The 25173-nt window shown below is 38.0% G+C and overlaps 2 protein-coding genes across 7 annotated transcripts in view; one reads left to right on the forward strand and one right to left on the reverse strand.

Annotated features, from left to right (window-relative positions):
• Nucleotides 1-9976, reverse strand: part of faxdc2 (fatty acid hydroxylase domain containing 2) — a 33827-nt gene extending 23851 nt beyond the window's left edge. Inside the window, exons 1-5 of the mRNA XM_022194371.2 lie at nt 9852-9976; nt 7638-7669; nt 3560-3657; nt 715-818; nt 76-197 (exon numbers count right to left, since the gene is read on the reverse strand). Coding sequence (XP_022050063.2) covers nt 76-197; nt 715-818; nt 3560-3657; nt 7638-7669; nt 9852-9876 — 381 coding nt within the window. The 5' untranslated portion in view covers nt 9877-9976. The remainder of the gene's footprint in view (nt 1-75; nt 198-714; nt 819-3559; nt 3658-7637; nt 7670-9851) is intronic.
• Nucleotides 9977-17967: 7991 nt separating this feature from the next.
• The window catches only part of LOC110951357 (core histone macro-H2A.1), a 34593-nt gene continuing 27387 nt past the window's right edge, over nt 17968-25173 (forward strand). For 5 of the 6 annotated variants that reach the window (XR_007937092.1, XM_022194368.2, XM_022194370.2 and 2 more), the window contains exons 1-5: nt 17968-18123; nt 19990-20190; nt 20899-21005; nt 21122-21313; nt 24419-24526. Coding sequence is in view for 5 of the 6 variants with exons in the window: in XM_022194368.2 (XP_022050060.2) it covers nt 20019-20190; nt 20899-21005; nt 21122-21313; nt 24419-24526 (579 nt within the window). In the remaining variant the exon portion in view is untranslated. Of the gene's footprint in view, nt 18124-18258; nt 18407-19989; nt 20191-20898; nt 21006-21121; nt 21314-24418; nt 24527-25173 lie in introns of those variants that run through there. The other variant, XM_022194369.2, reaches the window with a different exon arrangement.

Raw genomic sequence — 25173 nt, forward strand, 5'->3', positions numbered from 1 at the left:
AATTAAAATATTTAATTAAAAATAAATACAATTAAATTAAAACATATATAGGTTAATCGATAGTCTGGAGCTTACCGGGTTATTCTTATCCACCTGGATACGGTAGCGAGTGATGAAGGAGGGTTTTCCGGTTATGTCCGCCAACAGCAGCAGAGCATTTGACAACCAGAACGTCAAAAAGGGAAGCAACATCGTCCCTGTCAAGGAAAAAAAAAAAAAAAAAAAAAAAAAACAAGACTACGGTCACAGAAACATTCACTTAACTGGGACCTGAACCCCACAAAGATCATATCTGGAGGATGAAAACGTTCTTGACAACATTGCTGAGAAAAGTGATTAAGTCGAGACATCATGGCTGAAATGAACAGCTGCTTTCATTGATACACAAACACAGGATTTCCTCTGTGTTGGGTAGAACATGAAGTAACTTCCCATAAATAATAAAACAAAACCCTGTTTGTGTCTCAGGGGATGAATTAATGTGTGTAATTGAACTTATAAATACACTGGCAGTGATGCTGTGAACCTTTCCTCCAGTGATCATGAACCTGAATGCTAAATACTCTAACGTCTCAGAATAGATCCAATTGTGTTTGAGTGTTTTACAACAGCACAGAGGATGATATGAAGCAGGTCATTCAAGCTGTGGAACTTGATCTTGGCTTTGTGTTGTTCCTCTACAGGTCAGTGTTTTTCTCTGGAAGAGTTTCTTACCCAAGAAGAACAGAGCAGCATCATGACCCTCGAACGCCACGTACAGCTTCGTCCACAAGTTCTGCCAGAAATCTCCTGAAGCTCCCCAGAACCTCTGAAGGTGCCTGCAGGAGGAATCAGTCAAGGTTCAGGTTGATGAGACTGTTTCCTAACATAGAAAACACTTCGGTGTGGCTCTTCAGAAGGAATACGTCTTTATTCTTAAGCCCAGATATGTGCGAATGTTTGGGATAGCAACAGTCCAGAGTAGTCGAAGGGTTTGTAAATTAATTAAAAAACTAATTTATCATCGACATGAATAGGTGCCAAGTGCATATTAAAAGAGTTCACGGCCCCCAACAAAAGACTAAACTGAAGTCTGCCTACTGAATAAGTGCACTGATTTATCAGACATAATATTAAACAAGAAAAGTTGATCTACAGGAAAATGAATATTTGAAACACTAACTGTATTTTCAGTGGCCAACTCGTGTCTGAATTTTGTGTTGACTAAAAGATATGTCTGCCATAAATTAACGTATGAAAGTCACATATTAGCACAGGATATTACATAATTAATATTTCTGTTTGACTCCAAAAATTCTTCTTATTCTTCTTCAAGACCCATTTTTGTTGTAAAACCTTTAAAACAAACTTTATCCACAAACACCTCAACAACCTACCAGACTTAGCATGTTACATTATTGAAGATTTTAAAATGTGATTATTATTTTTTGCACATCTCCTGTTGTTTACACCATGTATTATGTCGTTTCGCCCAGTCTCAGGTGATAATTTGCACATTCTTGCACACTGGAAGTACAGCCATGGCCATAAGTTTGGACACAGCATGACTTCCTATGTCTGTTTTGATGTCTATTACAGAACATAACTAATATTTTTGACAGTACCAGTTTAATTAGTCAACAAATCAACAAGGGATATAATATTATCAATAAATTCCAACAATTGGAACAACTTTGTTCCCAAAACATAATATTAGAAGAAAATAACAAAAAAATGCAGTACTTTCACAACCGAATTTGGTAAGAATAACAAAATGACACCAAACTCTTTTGTTGTTTTTTTAAAATATGAAACTTAATATAGTTCTCAGGAGTTGTGTACTGTATTGTAAGTGACAATTTTGTGGTATTTTCTAAGATTCACAAGCGTCATGGTACTTGTGTCCAAACTTATGGCCATGGCTGTATTTCTATGACTCTTTATTTCTGATAATCCCCTGGATTTGCAACACTTGCTGTTAATTTGACTTGCTTTCTTTAAAATAGTTCCATCCTTAGAAAACATGTTTTAGAGTCAAAAAGGGTGCATACAAATTGCTTTAAGTTGGGAAAACGCAATTAAATATTTAACATAAGCCAGAAAAAGAGATGAAACATGACCTACAAAGAAAAACTGAGGTGTTGGAATGGAAAAAAATGACTGGAAGTAATATGGATTAAGGAACTTTGGATGCCAACAGATAAACCCAATGTGATAAAGGCTTCATATGCTAGAATGAACATTTCCATGTTTACTGTAATGAACCAAAACAAACTCCTCGTATGTGAAACCCTACTTGGGAATAGAAGTAATTCTGTTCTTTAATGAAGTAGTTTTCTGATCTGCCATTTTTCTCCTCTGTTATCTTGTTCAGTTATGTTTTCCTACACCTTAATATTCTATACTGTGCTCCTAAGTTCAGTCCTGTCCATTGGCTCAGATCCAAACCAACACCTATCAACCATCTATTGATGCCCAGGAATAAACCCTAACTGGTCGCGTCCCATCATGTCTTGTCCTGTTACATCTAGTCTTATCACATTCAGTTCTGTCCCGTCAAATAAAGTCCTCTCCAGTCCTGTCCCATCTCATTATCTGTTGCTCCACCCTAATGCTCTTTTCTGTCCAGTGGCCCAAACCAACACCTAGCAACCACCTAATGATGCCCTAGCAACTGCCCGGAGCCATGTAGCGAGAAGCTAAATTTCTAGGAAACGCCCTCGTAAATATCCAGTCACACCCCATCAAACAGGTCTCTATATGGCAGTCCTGCCCCGTCCTGCCGTGTTAGATCTGGTCCTCTAATGTCCCATCAAACCTGCCGCACCAGAAGCTCATCCAACTTCACTAATTTTATGCCAATCTTGGTGCAACATCACAAACGACATCTTGATTCCTAAGATGCATCTTGAGGAGAAGCCGTGAACAAGGATGCACAGGAAGGAATCTTGTCTCTGGCCCAACAACGTCTAATTCCACCATTACATTCTACAACTTCACGTCATGTCCTCTCTTTTCCCCGTCTTTGTTTTCCAATCATGTTCTACTAAACACTCCTCCATCTTGCCCTGCCCTCGTCCATCCAGTCCTGCAGCCTGAACTACCAAACAGGTTCACCACAGCCAGGATGTGTTCTCATTATCTGGCTTCAATTAACCCAACAAGCTTTTGCAACGCGGTTTAATCCAGTCTTTTTATTTTGTCCCCCTCTGGTTGTTGAAAATAACAAATACAAAAACTTAATTCAGTAGATTGACTCTAACTTTTTAAAGGTCAATAAGTAGGGTGTGAGGCTTTAGTGTTTTAATCAGTTTTCACTCTAGGACTACATTGCTTTATATTGCTTGCAGCTCTAATCTTATCCTTATTCTTATCTGAAACTTAAACTCTGGAGCAGGTTAGATGTGCAGGAGAAGTTCTAAACCCAGAGTTTAACCTGAAGTTTCCTGGTAAACTCTGCATCGTCCTGCCCTGATACTGTCACGCCTCGTCCTGCCCAAACCTCTGCATTAAAAAGTGGCGCTGCCCCTCCTCGGGTTCACCTCAGGACACGCTGCAGGTTTGTCGTCTGAGTTCCTACCATGTCAGTGAGTTGCCAAACGCTGCCAAGAATAAGATGCCGGATCCGATGACGAACGCAGCTTTCTTCACGGAGTCCAACAGTCCTCCTGGGCCCTCCTGCACAGAGAAACAGCAACGATCTTCATATTAAAGTCAAGACAGTGTGCAGTCTCATGACATGGAGCTGTATCAGAGCTCTTATGGTGGAGAAATATGTATCTGAAACAACACCAAGGCTGTTACTGAAATCAGCCGAGAGTCTTTCCAAGAGGATGCCAGAACTGAGTGGTGTATGTTTTCATAAGTTGAGGTATTTAGCAGCGAGGGAGTGCCGGGAGGTAAGACTGCATGTTATGAAGGAGAAAGTGAGTCCAGAGAGGAAAAATAAATGAGGCAGCAGGAGGGAAACAGTCATGAGTCCTTTCTGTGCATCTTAAGTATATCACTGCCTGAAGAAACTATAACACCAGAAGAGAATAAAAGAGATTTATTGTCATCATACATGGAGGCATGACGAAAATCTGAATAGCTGCCAATGGACGGTGCGTTGATAACCAGCTAAATTAACAATAATAAATGATAAATCAGATGTAAAAATTAAACAAGACGAGATTAAGAATTGCAACATCAGCAAAAGAGGCGAGATATATACAAGACAGCAGGAGGTAAATGAAATCAGATAAAACCAATAAAATAGAATACATATGGGCAGGAGATTGCACGTAAGCAGCATTAGACCAAATACAAGTGACCCTGTGTGTTATCGTTTTGATTGTTCTTTTCTATTCTGTTTCAACCCTCTGAACACTAAACTCATCAGAGGGTTTGAAAGACGTGTTATCTTTAAAATAAATAAATCACATTACAGCATTTTTAGAGCCAGAAACAGGCAGAATTGTTTGATTTCCAATTTTCTGATGGCACCTGAACTACTCATCTGTGATTTGCGGTTTGAACAAATTAAAGCTTCAAAGAAATGAGGATATTTAACCTGAATCAGTTTATTCTAAATAAAAATTCATCAAAAATTCTGGAAAAAACTAAAAATTCTGCATTCCTTCACTCAGCTGTTACCAACAGTCATGTGACAAAAATTCAAGGACTTTTCGGTTGAACTTCGGCTGTGTTTACACAGAACAGAAGGTAGTAAATTATCTATAGTATGCAGAGTCATCGTTTTCCAGCCCTGATTACATCTGTGGGCAAAATGTTGTGCATCTTGATTCCAGTTTTAATTGTTCTTTTAAATAAACAAGCAGAGGAATTAAACTTCCAGTTGTTGTTTTTGTGATTTACCAGATTATATCTTTGTAATTCTGCACAGAAAACGTTTTAAGTTCTCTCTAATTCTAGTCATGTTTGTGCTGTTTCAGTAGAGATACAGGATTTTATACTGCAGAGAAAAATGATCCAACAGTGAGTAAAATTATGGAGGAAAGACCACCCAGAAACTTCTTGAAGTCATTTGTGCCCACATGTTGGAACCGATCCATCTTTCTACAATAGATTCATTTATATTTGATCTTCAGTGGCAGGTAATTAAAATTAAAGTTTCTCTTTCAGCTTGACAAGTACACTGTACCACCGTGTCTAACAAACGCATTTAATAAAAATGAAATATGGGGCAGGGAACAGTTCACTCAGCAGGAATTAAGTCCAGGGATTCATGTCACAATCACCAGACTGTCTGAAGTGCAGCTTTTGCCCCAACTACCCTCAGTCCTGCCATAGCAACGGTGGGAACAATGCTGAGCAAATGTCGAGCTGGTCCCAGGATCAAGTTCTCACATTTTAGTTTTTGGGACACAATCAGGCTCTTACAGAAGAAAAAACCCAGATGCATCTTAGTACATTTATCCTTATGAGGACATTTGATTTACTAGTTATCACCCTCAATCTTAATTCTAAGTCTGCAAAAGAAGCCCCAATAGAATACAAACAAATGTAAACATGTGCTAGTTTACTGCACTCATTCTACTCGTCTTTGCTGATCCAAACACTTGTTTGCATTTCTCATGATCATGTCCACAATCTGTTTTGTGCTACTGTCTCGTTGCTCCCTGCAGGGCTCAGTAAGTTCACTCAGAAAAATGCAACTTGTCAGGTTGAGCCTGTTGCAAAGAACAAAAAAAGGCAAACAGGACAGTTCCCAGTGGAGCCGCAGTTAAAAGAAAGCAGCCAGCTGGAAACGTTCTCCATTAGACAAGTCAGGTCAAATCCACTTTATGTAACTTTATGAGTGTTTTAACACAACAACAATGTGCTTTGGAAGAAATACAGGTACAGATAAATATGTACAGATACAGAAAGTTTAGACACTATTAAAGGAAAAACTTCTGGTGTGGATTTGCAAATGAAATGGATAAAGGGGATAAATGACTGAAATGGCAGTAAAAGTGTAACAAGTCTTCCTTTGAGAGTCTTGAGAAGCTCATAGATCTTCATCTAATTGTTGTATTTTTCACATGAGCCACATCTTTACTTCAGGTCTCATCCACACGTGCACAAGTGTTTGTTAAAACTTATCTTTTTCTACCAGTTTTGACCTCTCGTCCACATGTAAATTTATGTCAAAAAAACCTGAGGAAACAGAAACTCTGTTTACAGTGTGAAGTGAAACGTAACTTAAAAATGTTAAACTTGACCCTTACTCATTATTAGTGCGTTAGAAAACTGACTGAAATTACAAATACAGAGTCGAAGGCAGCAAAGAAATGGGGATTTTCTTTACTAGAACTAGTAAATAACTTAAATGTTGATAAATAAATCCCTTCACTAGCCTAGCCGCGCTAGACCCATGTTCTGAAGGCACAAGGGTCTAGGGCCGCTCGACAGGGAGGGAGGCGGGCTAAAAGGTTGTCTTTCAAATCCCTCTGCAGCAATTGGGGAGGTATACAACCAATCAGCGCAACGAATAGGCTGACGGAGTTCCTAGAGCGCCGGATTGTGGCTAAGTCCCATTAGCTTCCCAACCAGCGGAGCCAACTGGTATATTAAGGATTTGCCATATCCCGTCGGCACAAGTCCAAATACGTCTTTCTTCTCAATGAAACACCTCAGTGCCGTCCTTTGTTTATCTTTCAAGTTGAGTTTTTAGCTTCAAATCTTTAAGGGCCGAGTCGAAAGATAACTGTTTATTGTGCGCAGGTTGTTTCTGTCAGAATCGTCGCGCCTCTGTCGTCACTTCGTTACGCCCGCCTTCTGACTCTACACTTCATGGTAATTGGTCCGGCCAGTTTTAGGAGAATCCAGCCTCGAGCCTTATGGAGGGTAACTAGACCCACCCTGGCAGAGAATTAAATTTGTTGCCGTGGGTTGTCTAGCGCGGCTAGGCTAGCTCTTCACCTCAACCAATAACATCTGGATTTTTGTTACATCCAGCCACCCCCTGGAGGTTGGATCATAACAGTGTTGATGTGTCGACAGAGAAACCTGAGTTTTGGGCTTGTCAGAGTCACAGTTTGTATCTTGAAGCTACTTTTAGTGCAATGACAGATGTGGAGAAAAAGTGCTGCTAACCTTGTGAACATGTTTTTAATATTAACACATAAATATGGAGTTCTTTCACCAGATTGAAGAACAGAGGTGTTAAAATCAGTCCACATATGTTTATTGGACAATCAGAGCCAGTAATACTTTTTTATTGGCCAACATGGTTTTAGAGTTATGGTTTTATCATTGGTTGATGTTTAGGAATAACCAAGAGAGCGCTTCAGTCATGAGGACAGAGGGTTTTTGTTTTTAGAACAAAAAAGGAAAAATCCTGTTTTTCAACTGGACTATACCTCAACCACCCAGATTCAGACCAACATCTAACTGACATTTGTAGGAATTTCCAGGAGGATTTGTAGCTCCTTGAAGCAGCAGGAGACAGGTTTCATTAGAGCTTTTACACACCTGCAAGTATGTGCAAACTAACAGTAAAATGACAGCACACACCGTTCAGTCTAATAAAAACAACAGAGACAGAGGAACAGTAACTGATTCAGAAGGAAACAAATGGACTTATGTAAGCAGATCAAGGGTTGTGGCTGCGTTGGCTGTGACTCACTGCTTTCTAGTGATAACAGTCGGTTGTAAAGGTGATGTGTTCTTACCTGTCTGCTGCTGCTCGCTGCTCTCCTCACGTCTGTAAACACAACAACAGACACACAATAAACTGCTTATTTGTAATTACAGCAGGTTAATAAACACAGTAAATATTTCTACATCATCTATTCTTGATAATGCATTTTTCATAACATCTTTTTTTTGTTTTAATGTCCAAAATGATCATTAGATGAAAGATTTTGGAATATAAAAGATTAAGATTAAAAATGATGTTTTTCTGCTGTTTATTTAAAAAACAAACGTGGCCGGACCACAGCTGGTCTGCAAACCAGCAGCATTTATTCAGTGAATGTTTTCTGAGGTGAACGCTCCTCACTGCTTTTTGTTTTTTCATCTTTTCGCGGTACTGTAATCATCTAAGTGCAGTGTAGCCTGGTGCAAAATTTACAGCTGGAGGATTATAACTAATCCTATTATAATCCATCCTTACTGTGTGCACTTTTCCATTCAGATTCTTGGGGATAAACGGCCCTACATGGAGTGTTTTTGTCAAAGAAATGTGGCCAAAAGAAAGTAAACATCTACCAGTGATGTAAAGGCTGCCACTAATGATTATTCTCATTAGGAATAAATCTATGGAGTCGTTTGTGGAACTATAAAGGTAATCATTCTCTGTGTAAAATGTCAATCACAAATTCCTAGAGCTCATAATTACTCTGCAAATTGTCTTTTTATGTTTAACAATACAAAAATATGCAGCTGTATTCAATTTATTATTATAAAAGACAATGAAAAAACATCAGAGAAGCTGAGAACAGATTTATTTTTACCTGTAAGTCTAAAAATTTGTCTTATTTGCAAACAATAATTTGATAATCAAAATGATCTGAAATCATTTTTTGACAACAGAAGAGTTGAGTAATCAATTAATGAAATGTTTTAGGAGAAAACAACAATAGCACGAATGTAAAAGATCTTTATAGGTATATAGTTGGTGCTCAACATTACTGGACAACTGATCATCAGAAAGTTATTGATTTTACAGGTTTAATCCTGATTTCTGTCTTAATTTTTGCACCTATTTTTGTTGCTGCCATTCTTACAACATTTACATTACTTTGGTCAACTCAGACTAGTAATAAATGATAGATTTCACCAAATTACAGCTTCAGGAATATGAAAACTATAAAGACTTAGATGTATTTATTGGCTACTGATTGAGCTCAGCCAGAAAATCTCAGTTCAATATTTAAGTTTAAAATAACCGGATGAAGTCATTCATGTTGGAAAACTTCACTAAAATTACTTTTTGGTCCGTCCACTCATCCGTTATTTATACTCAACTGTCCTTTTGTGTCTTAAATCAAGTAAAACACTTCAGCATCAGAGATTATAATGGATTTATGAAGCTAAAGCTTCAGAAATATTAAAAACACAATATTTTTAATTACATTACTGTGTAATATATAATATTTTTTCACTTACATATTCTTTCAATTTATTTAAAAGCTACTGATTGGGTTAAAATTTGGTCAGTGTTTGGATTTTAATAACTTCAGCTTCTCATCCGTGCTGAAGTTTTCTTTTCTTCAGCTTCAGAAATACTAAAAACATAATATTTGTAATAACATGATAGTTAAATAATTACACCTTTTCACTTACATATTCTTATAATTTATTTACCCACTTCTAATTTGGCTTACATTTAGTCAGTGTTTGGACTTCTCTTTTCATCTAAATTACTTTTTGGTCCATATGTTCATCCATTATTTATACCCAGTTACACTTTTGTTTTTATCAGATGAAGTGAAACATAACTTAAAAATATTAAACTTGGCACTTATTCATTATTAATGAGTTAGATAAGTGACTGTAATTACATATACACAGTGGAGGGCTGCAAAGAAATGGGGATTTTCTTTACTAGAACTGGTAAATAATGTAAATGTTGCGTAATGGTTAAAATAATACTGTAAACAATGACTTCAGGTAAGTTAGTGCAGACACCATAAGCACCTCAGACAAAACTAATTTATTTATTTATTAGCATCGTCACTAAAAACTGACATTAAATAGCCATTCAAAAAATACAATGTGAAGAGTTTAATAGTTCATGAAAAAATAATGATAATACAAAAGATGATAAATTGTACTGAGTTTCCCTGAACGCACCACAAACCAGCGGCACCGAGATGCGGCTTTATTCTTAACAGAACCGGACTCCACGGACGTGTTACCGGTGAAATAAAGCTCCGACTCACCGCTGCCTGTCGTCTCCACCGACATGTTTCTGCTCTCAGTCCGCTGCTGCGTGTTTTCAGGAGCGCAAAGCCGCAGTTTATTTACAACAGTTTGAGACTTCTGATTGGCTGGTTCCCGGTCAGCTGACCTAATCCGTACCCGGAAGCATCGGCTCCCTCTCGCTGCCGGTTGAGTGATTTATTAAACCAGGTGAAGGTTGAAGCTGAAGCTGTTGGGTGGTCGCTGCAGTGGTTTTATAACGTGCTGACAAGAAGAAAAAAGCAAAACATTTTATCAGTCTGAAGAGTTTGTTCTCATAAAACAATAAATGTCCTTTTCAACAGATAACTAAAATGCATGAGATGAGATTAACTGACAGCACTATAGCGGGGTTAATACAGGGACTTCTGAAGTCCATGAGATATATCTTGTATACATTTTAATTAAAAGTAGAAAAAAATAATGTTTTATATTCACTATGATCATGTCTTTACAAATTCCATAATTATTTATTATGAAAACAATCACTTACTAATAAAAATGACTGGATATCAATAAAATGTCAACTACATTTAAAAAAATCCCACAATTATATATTGACCCATCCAGAAATGCTTGAAAATGATCCATAATTATGGAAAATTAGTCCAAAATGACATGAAATTTGTCCGAAATGATATGAAAATTATTCCAAAGACACAAAAATGATCCAAAATTTTTTCTGCTTTTTACATTCTGGACAGAGAAGACAGACGGTCTGAGAGAGAAATGAAGGAAGCCATCCAAACCCTGGAGGAGGCATCTGACAGCGGTTATCAGGTACTTTCACCACAGTCCTGTGATTCCTCCTCACACAGTTTCAAAACATTCACACCTCAGGGCATGTGAGTCTGGACCATGAGCCGTGTGAATCCAGGGTGAGAACAAACACATCAGACTCCCCACCAGGCAGCTAGAATGTGAAACATTTTTAGAAACCAAACAGAAGCACCTTCTGCTGAATCATCTACGGTTATCATGACATGGATAACTGAGAATCTTTCTGTTATTCATCACAGTAAACACAACAACAAACAAGCAACTCACACAAGATCCTTACAGTCATTTTAACAGTTTAACATATTATACACTACCAGTCAAAGGTAATGTAGAGCAAATTTAAATCATTAAGAGCAACTTTAACTATTATACAGCAACTTTAATTAATATAGAGCAACTTTAACTCATTGAAAAGGAACTTTATTTCCTTTAGAGCAACTTTAATTAATATAAAGCAACTTTAAATAATATAAAGCAACTTTAAGTAACAGAGAGCAACTTTCACTCCTTGAGAGCAACTTTAATTAATATAAAGCAACTTTAAATGATATAAAGCAACTTTAAGTAGCACGGAGCAACTTTCACTCCTTGAGAGCAACTTTAAATCATGTACACTACCTTTCAAATGTTTGACGTCACTCAGAAATCCTTATTTTTGAAAGAAAAGCATTTTCTCCAGTGAAGATAACATTTAATGAATCATAAATCCAGTCTAGACGTTGTTGTTTTCATGAGTTTTCATGGAAAACATGAAATTGTCTAGGTGGTGACCCAAAACTTTTCAGCGGCAGTGTAGGTCTGAAGGAACAACTTAGATATTGAGAAAACAATCAGCAGATTCTTCAGTTATTAAAATAATCATCCGAATGTTTCCTTTTCTTGTCATTTTCAATTAGTTTTATGTCAGCTTGGATTGTTTCTCGTCATTTTGGATCATTTTTGTGTCTCTGGGATAATTCTGGACTAATTTACCATAATTACGGATCCTTTTCAAGTCATTTTGGACAATTTTTGAGTCATTTTGGATCATTTTTGTGTCTCTGGGATAATTCTGGACTAATTTACCATAATTATGGATCCTTTTCAAGTCATTTTGGACAATTTTTGAGTCATTTTGGACAATTTCTGAGTCATTTTGGATGCTCTACAATAAACTGTACAACTTGCAGCTTTACATCATCAGAATATCGATGACTGCATGAACACACACACTTGAACTTTCCTCTAGATTTTCTCTTGCAGTAACATCACCTCCAGTTATCACTCCCATTCCTTGACCACGACGACCTTCAGGCCGGTCTGCTGCCGCAACATGCGGCTCCATTATCGCTCATTATTGTTATTGTCTCATGGAGGGTCGGTGCACTGTAATCGTTATGTAAAATCGGTATGATTTGGAGCTCTGCTGGGTAAAAACCACCTTTAATAAATGTAGGGAGACACTAGAAGCACTGACTTCACAGAGAAGCGTCTCTTATCTCCTCTGACTCGTGGGAGAATTTATCAGTCGTCTTTTATTTTCCGAATTGTCGCTATAAACAGTACATTTATGTCACATGTAATGACATCAGCTGCACGAGTAAAATGGAATATGACCGAGCAATCACATTCTTTGGCTAGCTCTCTTATGATGTGATTGGTGTTAATTAATTACTTGTTTCCTTTTTGGTTTTATTTAGCCACAATTCTGGTGGTTTGTTGAGTTGCAGCAGATTTTAGTCGGTCATAAGATTTCCTGGTGATCGTCCTGCATGAATGTGGTTTGTGGTAAATGGAAGTTTACCCTAAATTGAGACATTTTAAAGTTTGAAAATGTGATTAAATGTATTTTCACAGTGAAACTTCTGATGTCCACATTTTCAACATTTTTAGAAAGTTTTGAGCAGTTTTTGGTGGCAAGAAATGTTTCTTTAAGAACATTCACAAAAAATCAACCAAAATCCAGCAAAATTTGCTGGATTTTGGTTGATTTTTTTGTGAATGTTCTTAAAGAAAATATTAGAATTTCGCTGATGTATATGTATTTTGGGGATTTTTTTGGAAGATTTTTACTCACTTAAAAAATATATATTTAAAAGAAATTTCTTGTCAAATTTGGGGGATTTTTTTTAAAACAAAACTTTTAAGGAATTATTGGAATTTTCTTCCTGAAGGTTTTGCAAATTTTCACAAATTTTTGGATTTTTTTTTTTTGCAGAATTTTTAAAAAAAATTTTCAGACAAGAAAACAATATTTTTTGCTGCCTGTAAATTAAGACAACAGGAGGGTTAAGTCAGCTGACATTTGTTGTCCAGTTTTGTGATCATGTTCTTCTTTTTAGTCTGCAAACAGCTTCAGTCAGTAATTATAAAAACCTTGGTTTGCTCACAGAGTCTGACATGAATCTAAAAAGCCACGTTAAACTAATTATCCGTATAAATCCTGAATCAGAGGACTAATGTCTCAGCAGGACTTGGTAAAACTTGCTGTTGTCGCATCTTAAAGACCAGAAAAATGGATCACACCACTCTAGTTCTGAGCTCTTTACACTGTTCTCTGTGCATCAGATAATTAGTTTTGAAATACTGCTGTTGGTTCATTAAGGACTGATTCTAAACAAAGCACTGATTGACTAAATATTTCCACACAGATACAAACCTGTGCATCTGTAGGACACCTGCTGACAGAGCAGAGTAGATTATTGCTTTATGGTTTGAATGCAAAGTTCAGGTCTGACCTCTGCTGAGAAGCTGCTGTTACTGCATCAGTGAGCTGCTGGGTTTAACAAACATCTGTCACCACCACTGGAGGTCTGGACCGGGTTTGGGTTTGCAATGCTTTAGATTCATCATGAACCATTTTAGGATTTGGAAGATGATATTTTTCAGGACTACAGTGAAGTAATTTGATCAGAAGAGCGCATTTATTTCTACAGGAAACTCAGCTAAAAGGACCTGTCGGCTTCCAGATTATTGAAAAATAAAGCAAACACTAAATCGACAAAATGAGACACAAAATGACAAAAAAAGAGACAAAAAAATGATAAAACCAAGACACAAAATGACAAAAATGAGACACAAAACAGCAAAAACAAGACACAGTATGACAAACAAGACACAAAACGAGACATAAAACGGCAAAAACGAGACAGAAAACGAGACAGAAAATGACAAAAACGAGACACAAAAACGAGACAGAAAATGACAAAAATGAGTCAAAAGCACAAAAACAAGACACAGTATGACAAACAAGACACACAATGAGACAGAAAATGACAAAAACGACACAGAAAATGACAAAAACGAGACACGAAACGAGACAGAAAATGACAAAAACGAGACAGAAAATGACAAAAGCAAGACACAGAATGACAAAAATGAGACAAAAGGACAAAAACAAGACACAAAACGACAAAAACAAGACACAATATGACAAAAACAAGACAGAAAATGACAAAAATAAGACATAAAACGGCAAAAAGGAGACAGAAAATGACAAAAGCAAGACACAGTATGACAAAAAAAGGGACAAAAAATGATAAAAACAAGACACAAGATGACAAAAACGAGATACAAAACAGCAAAACCAAGACACAGTATGACAAAAACAAGACACAAAACGAGACATAAAACGGCAAAAACGAGACAGAAAACGAGACAGAAAATGACAAAAACGAGTCAAAAGGACAAAAACAAGACACAAAACGACAAAAACAAGACACAATATGACAAAAACAAGACACAAAACAAGACAGAAAATGACAAAAACGAGATAGAAAATGACAAAAGCAAGACCCAAAATGACAAAAAAAGGGACAAAAAATGATAAAAACAAGACACAAGATGACAAAAACAAGACATAAAATGGCAAAAGCAAGACACAAAACGACAAAATCAAGGCAGAAAATGACCATGAAGGCTCTCATGAGAGTTAACAAATGAGGCTGGTATTGCTTAGAATTTTTGAATTAACAAGTTTTTTGACAAATTGTCCCTTTTTATTTTGTAAAATGGCAGCTTCATCAGTCATATACATGGTAACTGTTAATCTGAAGGAGGAAAGTAAAACCTCTGCAGTATATTTACATTCTGTTGAAGTCAGTGAACTGTCAGCTATGTACAAGTGAACCGTTATCTCCCCACAAAGACAGTTCTTTGAATGTTTTTGCTTTGTACACTTGATATGTGTTTGTTCCTTTTCGGTTTTGGGGACGTCAGAATGGTTTTATGGCTTTACGACTGATTAAAACATTCAAAGCAGCGTTCTCAACAGCGACAAAAGCCTTGAAACATTCTTGGCGTAGTAAATGTGTGAATTCTTGTACCCTCTGTTTACCTGAACAGGTGGTAAAACCGTGGGCGTACATTTTGATCACCTCCCTGGGTTTATTTTTGGTCTAAATGCCACATTTTAACAAAGACTCTCGTCTGAACATCAGATGTGATCAACACAACTCTTCCAGCCTTTTCCAGGACAAATAGAAATAAATATTTGCACAGTAGAAAAAGCAAACAGCAGATGATTTATGGCTGAACCGTACTTGACGTGTGTGTCCTGTATTGTGCACGCTGACTCACTGTCCTGCTATCAGATGGAGACTTGAGTCCAGCAGAGGCTGAGTTCATGTTATTAGAAGCACCTGTGATCTTCCAAACATCCGTCTGAGTCAGAAGAACAATGATAGGCCAGATCTAAAAATACTCTGTGGACAGAGACGAGCTGAAGACGCCGAGAGGAGAGAGGAGAAATTAGAGAATGTGTTTAATCTTAAATCTGGGAGGTTATTTGATCACTAGACAGACACTGAGATGATGACTCTTTTTGAGCTCCACACATTTTGGGGGCACACAGAAAAATAGGTCACAATAAAAGGACAATAAGTCACAAAAAAGGACAATAAGTCACAAAAAAGGACAATAAGTCACAAGAGAAGGACAATAAGTCACAAAAAAGGAAAATAAGTCAGAAGAAAAGGACAATAAGTCACAAGAAAAGGACAAAAAGTCACAAAAAAGGACAATAAGTCACAATAAAAGACAAAAAGTCACAATAAAAGGGCAATAAGTCACAAGAAAGGGACAATAAGTCACAAAAAAGGACAATAAGTCACAATAAAAGACAAAAAGTCACAATAAAAGGACAATAAGTCACAAGAGAAGGACAATAAGTCACAAGAAAAGGACAATAAGTCACAAGAAAAGGACAATAAGTCACAAAAAAGGACAATAAGTCACAATAAAAGACAAAAAGTCACAATAAAAGGGCAATAAGTCACAAGAAAGGGACAATAAGTCACAAAAAAGGAAAATAAGTCACAAGAAAAGGACAAAAAGTCACAAAAAAGGACAAAAAGTCACAATAAAAGGGCAATAAGTCACACGAAAGGGACAATAAGTCACAAAAAAGGAAAATAAGTCACAAGAAAAGGACAAAAAGTCACAAAAAAGGACAAAAAGTCACAATAGAAGGACAATAAGTCAAAATAAAAGTGACAATAGAAGCAGAATACCAAAAATACACAAAGAAGTTAAAGGTCAGTGGTCACCAGTGTGGTTCACTTTCAGCTATTTAAGGTGAGTGTTGAAAGCTGTTCCACTCCCTTATATCTGAAAGTTAGTTTTAATATTATTTTAACTTTACCTGTTGCAGGGTGGGAGCTGCACAAACGACTGAATGTGTGTTTCTACACCAGCTCTGTCTCATGTTTACATCATTTACTTCCTATAACAAACTACTAAACACACAGCAGACTGTTTAATCGGTGTGTGGTTAATGTGGTGGAAATACAACAGCAGGTAGGAGAGAAGCTGATCAGGTTTGTCAGGTCGCGTTTTTACAAGCGACAGAACAAACCATCGTCATTTTCAAACACAGACAGTGAGTGACTTTTCAGTCCACACCCAGAATGACGTAAAACTTCTCAGCACGGTCTGAGCATGGTCCCAGAAGATAAACCTCATTTTCACTGTCAAATATTCCCTAAATTAGTTGTTTGATCTGTAAAATATCAGAAACTGGTGAAAAATGTTCATCAATGTTTCTCAAAATCTAAGATGAAACCTTGGAATGTCTTGTTTTGTCCAAACATGTTCGGTTTCCTGTCCTGGTGAAGTAAAGAAACTATAAAACAATCCAATTAAAGAAGACAGATTCAGGGATTTTTTACTTTTTTATTCTTTGAAAATCACTCAGTTCAATTAATGGATCATCAAAATAGTTGGTGACTAATTTTTTAAGGCTACTTTAGGGATAATGAATTTTCCTCTGGTGCCATCTGGAGGGTGACATTAGATAGTGAAAATACTGGAAGATATCTGTAAAATATTTAGATTTTTAACAGATTAAATACACTAAAACAGTGTGATTTTATGGTCACAATTCGCAAAGAGCAAATTACGAGACAGTATTTGTGACACAAACAGTTTTTTTTTTTACAGTAAACATGTAAATAATTACATTTTTCTGGGGCTTTACTTTAAAAAAAACTGCAATGGCTTGTAAAACATTTTTTAACTATTTATTTTATTTATTTATTTGCTGATTTGAACACAGTAAAAAAAATATACAAAAAATCCGGATATTTTATTTGGACTTTTATTTTTTTAACTTCTTTTAAAATTAATTTTTTTTTGTTTTGTTTTTTTTTTACAGATTTTGCTGGTCTATTTGTGTGTGTTGTTTCATTTTATTTTATTTTTTTATTTACAGTCAGTGTATAAAATAATGCATTTTTCTGTAAATCTGTAAAATAACAGTTTACAAAAATTACAGATTTTTCTATATATGTAAAATGAGATTTAAAAAAATATTTTGTGCTGATTTGAATTAAAAAAAGTAATTCTACAGTCAACTGGGTGAAAGTAGGAATTAGTGTTCGTTGAAAAAGTTTTTAATATATTTTTTAAGTGGGTCTAATTTACAGTTTTGGTATTTTATTTATTAATTTTTTTAAAAACATTTTTTTTTGGCAGTCAAAAATCTGCAAAATTACTGTACATTGTTCCAGGAAAAAGAAATACAATGGAAAAACTATATTAAAACCTTTTTTTAATTAAATTTTTATGTTGTTTTGTTTTACAGTGTATAAAATTCAGTAAAAGTGATTATCTGTAAAAACAGAGAAAATCTGTAAATTAACTGTAAACAGTTTTTTTTTTAAATTCTACATAGGAAAGTACACTAAAATATTTTATTTTTATTCTTTAAATTTAAATTCTTATGTTTTGTGTGTTTTTCACAGAGTCCCTGCGGTTTAACGGGTCTGTGGTGAATCTCATCGATCCGTTCGGGAATCGGTGGGTGTCGGAGCTGAAACCACGTGTTTACCGGAGCTGAAGGGTTAAAGATCACCGAGCAGCGGATCGTCTCCCGGTAGTGGCTCGGCGGGCAGCGCTGGCTCCTATCTGTCAGCTCGCTGTGGATTGTGGGAGTCGGGGACACTGCCCTGCTCGTTACCGGAGAAGGGGAGACATTTTCCGCTGCGCTCCGTTTCTGTAAGTAACCCGCCGGCTTCCTCCGTTACCGTTTCCGCCGCCGTTTGCGGTCGCTTCTCCTCGGTGGAGCCGGTTTCCGCTCGCCGAGGAGAACCGTCACCGTTGCCATTTTCGTTTTTTTTTTTTCCTTCCTGGCGCGGAGGCCGAGAGCGGAGACCGAGCTGCCGGAGCTGACGGGCGGGAGGAGGAGCGGACAGCCGCCGCCGCTCCACCGGGGCTCGTTCCCCTCCGCAGACCCGCTGACCCGACCGTTAAAACAGCCTCCGGTCGTGTGACAGCTCCGGTAATCCGCCCACAGCGACCGTTTCGGGACGTGAACGGTACCTGCGCTCGACCCTCCGACGCGCTGTTGACATGCGGAAATCGGTGTCGGTGAGGCGGTTAACGCACCTTCACCTGGCCGGAGCGCGGAAATACCGCAGAGGTTGCGGGAGAAACGACACACGGTGGTTATTTGCGGGTGTATGCCGTTAAAAGCGGCCGTTAAAGCGGGATCTGTCGTGTTTACCGGAGCGAACAGCGTGGCCTGGCGGGGCTAATTGATCTCCGGCTAATTGGAGTCTGCATCTGGTGCAGCAGCGGTGGTTCGAATAACGTTTCCTTCACGTTATATTAAAGTTATTACAGTTCTGAGACGTTCAGGGTCATGTTTAATGATCTGTTATAAACACCAGGCTGCTTTCTGTTCCGTGGCTCCACGATCATGTTTGGATTTTAGTTAAAAAAAAAAAGAAAAAGAAAAAAAAGAGTGGAAGTCATGAGACAAAGCAGCAAACTGTCCTTTCCCCAAAAAATGAAACACTATTTTGGCTGAATGTATATCGGTATCTCATGACATTGTCTGTTTTTAGGACCAACAGCTTCTTTGTAAAACCAGAAAAATCCATTTACAGACTGATTTATGCTGAAAACCATAAATATAAATCAGATTCTTTATGCAAATTAGTTCTAGCGAGTCATTAAGATAAATGACTAATGCTCAGTCTAATGCATCAGATTATTTATTGCAGCTTAATCACCTTAAAACTGCAATATTTCCATTTCACAGACAGTATTCTGTTATCATGTGTGATTTTACTTTACCGCTGGATGCTGTCGGCAATTTAACAAAACAGGTTAAAAATATTTGTCACTTTTCAGTCCTTATTTGTCCAACAATATATTATTTTTTCATTTAAATATGGTCGAAAAAGAAGTAATTTTACAGACAAATTAAAATTATTTACAGATATGGCTTTTTTTTAAAAAAACAGTCAACACATAAATTAATGATTTTTCTTTTTAAAGAATATCTACAATTTTTCAACTGTTAATTTTTCAGTATCTGTAAAAAGTTTTTAAAAATTAATTACCTTTATTTATAGATTTAAATATAGTTTAAAAAAAGGTGTAATTTTGCGATTAAGCAAAGTAAAAAAAAAAAAAAGAAGTTTTTCTAAAAATATAAATTTTTGATGCGGATTTTATTTACATTTTTGACATGTTTTGTTTGTTTTGTTTTGACAGTCAACTTTTAAATTAGTAATCTTGTTCTGTATAAACCGAATAAATCAGTTCAACAACATTAAATTGCTGATTGTTCCAAAACTATTTGAAATATTTCTACATCATATTTATTCAAAAAAAGTATATTGAGTTAAATATGGCAGTGGATTACTATTAGTACTAGTAATTATATTGGATGTTCTATTTTTATTTTAGCTTAATTTGTATTTTCCGTATTGTACCGACATCTTACTGCTTTTTTCAGTGGCACTGCTTCTTTCTTTTTTTTTTTTGCAAGGATTTCCTTTGTTTCAGTCTTATCTTTTCGAACAAAATTGGTGTTGTTGAGATTTGATGACTGTGATGGTTGTCTCCCTGCAGAGTCTGACGCTGGTTGCATCGTCAGCATCATGTCCAGCCGAGGAGGAAAGAAGAAGTTGACCAAGACGTCTCGGTCCACTAAGGCCGGCGTCATCTTCCCCGTGGGCCGGATGCTTCGCTACATCAAGAGGGGGCTGCCCAAGTATCGCATCGGGGTGGGAGCGCCCGTCTACCTGGCCGCCGTGCTCGAGTATCTCACCGGTGAGCTTCATTCTTATCATCTAAAGCACGAGTAAACCAGGCTACCGCTGACGATGTTTAGTTCTGAACGCTGCTGTTCGCTGCAACAACAGCTGAGCGCTCACTGCTGGCAGCTGAGAGACTTTTTACCGCAGGCGAGGCTCCATGTCGGTGGACGTTAATGGATCTAAGAGCATTAGCTGCTTCACTGCTATCCGTGGGTGTTTAAAAATCCGATAAAGCAACACTTATCCAAGTCCTAAACAATAAAAAACTGCCAAATGACTCATGTAAAGTCATACCGTAGAGCAGATTGAGCCTTTCAAATGTTTGTTTTTGATGCAAATGCAATATTTATGCCGCATTTGTATTCAGTTACATCCACAGAAAGATCCAAAATGCTATGAATGAGCTTGTGTCTGCTTCTGTTAGAGATACTACAGCTCATGGACATCGATATGGCGGCTGCTTGAAAGCTGTATGTTCAGTTTCACAGTTCAAAGATCATCTGTTGAAGTGGTGTTTGCCTTGTAGTTAATGGCTTACATTTAGAGGGACACTGGGTCTTTGAGACGTGTAGTCTGCTGATTTTTATTTCTGTCTTCTCATGAAATACGAGAGCACATGAAGGTTAATTAACTTAAGGATTCATACAGTGATTATCTTAGCTACCTGTGCTCTAGACTGTTTATAGATGAACCGTCTGATGTTTTGTTTCCCTCCCTGCAGCTGAGATCCTGGAGCTGGCCGGTAACGCAGCCAGAGACAATAAAAAGGGTCGGGTAACGCCGCGACACATCCTGCTGGCCATCGCCAACGACGAGGAGCTCAACCAGGTCAGCTGCTGCGCTTTTAATTCTAACCTCTAACGTGTACGGAAGCTTTCAGATTGATCTCCTACCTTCCAGGTGGTGCAAGATGACTGACGTTTTTGGGTTTTTGTGTGTTTTAGTTGCTGAAAGGTGTGACCATTGCAGCAGGCGGAGTTCTGCCCAACATCCATCCAGAGCTGCTGGCCAAGAAGAGAGGCGCCAAGGGCAAACTGGAGACGCCCGTCTCTCCTGCACCCGAGAAGAAACCCAAGTCAGTCAAGAAAACGGCAGCTAAGAAACTGAGCGGGAAGAAGGCAGGAGGGAAGGCCAAGGTAGGTGTGCATGTGAACAGGATGAACGGGGTTAACACTGGGTGTGTTGAAGGTGTTCGAAGTTTGCTTTCCACCTCACGAGCTCCAGGAACATTTAGGAAGTCCTCGGTTTACGACGTCCTCAACATATGGCATTTTGTCGTTACGTGGAACTAGTTACGTCATCACATGGCGCTATAAGGTGGCTTTGTTTACATTCTCGGGTTGTACGCCACCTTGGATTGTGCTACATTCGCTAACTTTTTGCTCTTCATTATGGCTCCCAAGCGTAAGTCGGACTCTTCTGATGGTGGAGTCATCATAGCACTGCGGCAAAACGTAAGAAACGGCAAGCACAAAATGCACTTTTGAGCTTTTTCAGCATCTCCTGACACTGCTTCATTGTCCTGCCGTATCCATGGGCGGCCATCTGCTCTGAGACCTCCTGAAAAACTTTGTTGTTGCGAGTCGCACTGTCCAGCTCCCTCTGGATTCTTTGGTCTGCCACCAAAGACAGAAAATTCTTGACCTCTTCATTCATCCACGGTACAGTAGAGCTGGCCCGAATAGTGGTTTCTGGTCTCCTGATATTCGGGCCCTATTAAAGACGAATATCCGAATATTCGTTCCACCCCGTAACGTCGGGGGGTGGGTGGGGGGGAGACACCCGAATATCTGGATCCATTCGTCAGGTCTTCCGGACACAAATTTTGCACACTTCCTTTGTTTTGTCTTCAGTTAAACTGAAGAATTCTCAAACAGCGGAGGTCTTCAGCATCTTGTCTTGTGTTTATGCAACAAAGTGAAGCGTGACGTCAGAGTCGACAGCAACCCGGCCATTCGGGTGGTGGTAACAAACACGAATGGATGAGTCGAGATGAGCCGAACACGAACACTGTATTTGGCGAATGTTCGGATACCAAAATTAATACACGGATACCGCGGACACGAACGAAAATTCAGGATATTCGGGTCCAGCCCTACGGTACAGGTCTGGTGTGTCGTCACTCTGTCCAATCAGTGGCCTGCACTCTGCAGCCGTCACATTATGAATTCTTATATTATTGTTGATGCAGTCTAAATTGTTCAGATATTTTTGATAGAGGTGGTAAGTAAAGCAAATATCACAAAGTTTAAGCACATTTTGACATTTTTTTAAGGTAGGAAATCCTAAATAGTGCCCAAAAATAAGTGAAATGTACAACAATCGGCCAAAATATGAAAGCGTTGTTTCGTTCCAAGGCAGCGTTCTGCTGGCAAACCCTGACTCGTGGCATTCATGTGGAGGTTTCTTTGACACATACCATCCAGATAAACAACGCTGTAGAGCAAACACATCCTCCCTGCTGCCTCTTGGTACGACAATGAGCCTCGACACAACTCAAGAACGTGACAAAGAATTGGTCCTAGCATTTTTGGGTCGACGATCCAACTCAGTAATATCCTTGATCAGTTAAAGCTGCTTCATCTGATTTTAAAAATGTGTATTTGGACAGTTCTATATATTCTTCCTTCATAGATTTATGATTTCTTGTATTTGCGCTGATTCATTATCAATATATATATATTTTTGGGGTTTTATGGCTTGTGAAGTTATAAATCCACAAGTAGGATGTTTGTCATCTTCAGTTTTCTAACTTTTTAATACCAGAAAATGTTAAGTCCAGATCTCTGAGTTTAGTTTTCTCAGGGCCAGAATCAAACGGCCCAGATCCCAGTCTGATCGATAATCTGTGGGATGTGCCTGAACAAGCCTGATGAACTCACTTTGCTGCCAGCAGCACCGGACACCTCCAGAGGTCCGGTACTCATGCCCCGACATGCCCGAGCTGTTTTAGGAACAGGAGGGGGAGGAGGTGCTCCGCTGTTGTGGCTGATCGCTGGAGGTTTTCAGACTCCAAACTCCAGTTTCAGAAGTAATGTGTGGCTGGTCCTCACCTCCCTACAGAGAGGACGACAAGAATGAGTGCTGCAGATAGAAATAAAGTGGCATTGCTTATGGGTCAGCATATAATTGTGGGAATTTTGGTATCATAGTTGACATTTTTGCTGTTTTCAGGCCTAAAATCAACTAAAACCAAACACCACATGGCATTTTTACACAAAGATTCTTCTAAATATCATATATACAAATGCGTAAAATTGACATTTATCGATAAAGATATTGTAGTAAACCTGTTGACTGCTTTATATTAAATAAGTCAGAAAGCCTTGGAGTCTTCCAGTCTTTCCTTCAGGAGGAAATGACATCATGTGGAGCAGGTCATGTGATCTGGAATCAACACACTTCCTGGAGAGGTGTTTTTGAAAAGGCGAACTTAGTTGGAAGTGATTTCTCAGACACAGATACAATTTGTTATTTTGTGTTATGAAATGACACAAACGACCACAGAAGAACACAAAATGACTCGAGACACAAAATTGTCATAGAAAGAGACAAAACGACCACAAACAGACTTATAATGACCAGAAATGACCACAGAGAGACACAAAAGAACTCAGTGAGACACGTAAATATCATACAAAGATACAAAACGACAAGAGACACACAAATAATAACTACACAAAATTGCAATATGACTACAGAGACACACAAAATTAATACAAAACATGTAAAATGACCACAAACGGACTGAAAATGGTCACAAAGGTGTGCAAAATGACCACTTAAAGACCTAAAATGCCTACAAAACAGTCTGAAAATGACCAAAGAAGAAACTAAATCAGTACAAAGACACACAAAACAACCACAAAATTGCACAAAATTACACAAAATGACCACATAAAAACTCAAAAGGACTCAATTAGACAAATAATGATCATATAAAGACAGAAAATGACAAGAGACACACAAAATAACTACAAAAATTGCAAAATGGCTGAATCAATACTTAATAATTGAGTCAATTTTGGAAGTTTTATGTCAGTTTGGATCGTTTTTTTTGTCATTTTAGATAATTTTTGTGGCTTTGAGATGATTTTTGAGTCATTTAGGAAAAAATTTCATGTCATTCTGGACAAATTTTCCATCACACAAACTTTTTTACTTTAAATAAAATGTATGCAAGATCTATCCCATGTCCCTCAATTCTGTACTGACCTTTATACTGTTTGTGCCCCCAACAGAAGCAGGGCGAGGTGAGCAAGGCAGCGTCGGCAGACAGCACCACAGAGGGATCTCCGGCCGACAGCTTCACCGTTCTCTCCACCAAGAGCCTCTTCCTGGGTCAGAAGGTCAGTTTTCTGTCCCAGCTAACTGTAGGAACACATGCAGACATCCAGACTCTACACACGTCTCAGATATTAAGAGTATCTTTTGTTGGACTTTGTTGTGCTAAAATGCGGCGTTTGATAATTCTGAGACACGACATGTTTTTCTATTTCAGTCGTGTGTGATCTTATCTGCGTTTTGAACAAAATGTGATTCTTATTCAGCCCCGAACAAATGATGCAAGTCTGGACCAAACAAAAGATAAACAGCTCTTTATATGAAGGGAAAAAAAATCCCTTTTGCTCTGCCACGAGGCTTCAAGTGCTCTGAAAGACTGCAAGCTGTTAGATCTGCCTCCGTAATGTTTCCAGCTGTTTTCATTCAGCCTTTTATCTGAACTACATCTGAGAGGTGAAACCACTCGATGGCGGGATGTTTTCTCAGTCAGCTGCTCCTTTGTGACATTTTGCTTAATAGAAGCAGTTTTTTTTCTTTTATAACTGCACATTCTAGTAGAGCTGCTGTGATTCCCAGACTTATTGTGAGGGCTAATTGTAGCTTTCTCTCGTGATATCAGCGGCTATGATCACGATCTGTTAGCTCCCCTCAGTTTGCATTTAAAAAAGCTGCTTTTTAACCTTTTTATTGAGCTGAAACTTGGTAGTAAATT

Source organism: Acanthochromis polyacanthus, chromosome 17 (assembly GCF_021347895.1).
Source record: "Acanthochromis polyacanthus isolate Apoly-LR-REF ecotype Palm Island chromosome 17, KAUST_Apoly_ChrSc, whole genome shotgun sequence".
NCBI classification, from domain to species: domain Eukaryota; kingdom Metazoa; phylum Chordata; class Actinopteri; family Pomacentridae; genus Acanthochromis; species Acanthochromis polyacanthus.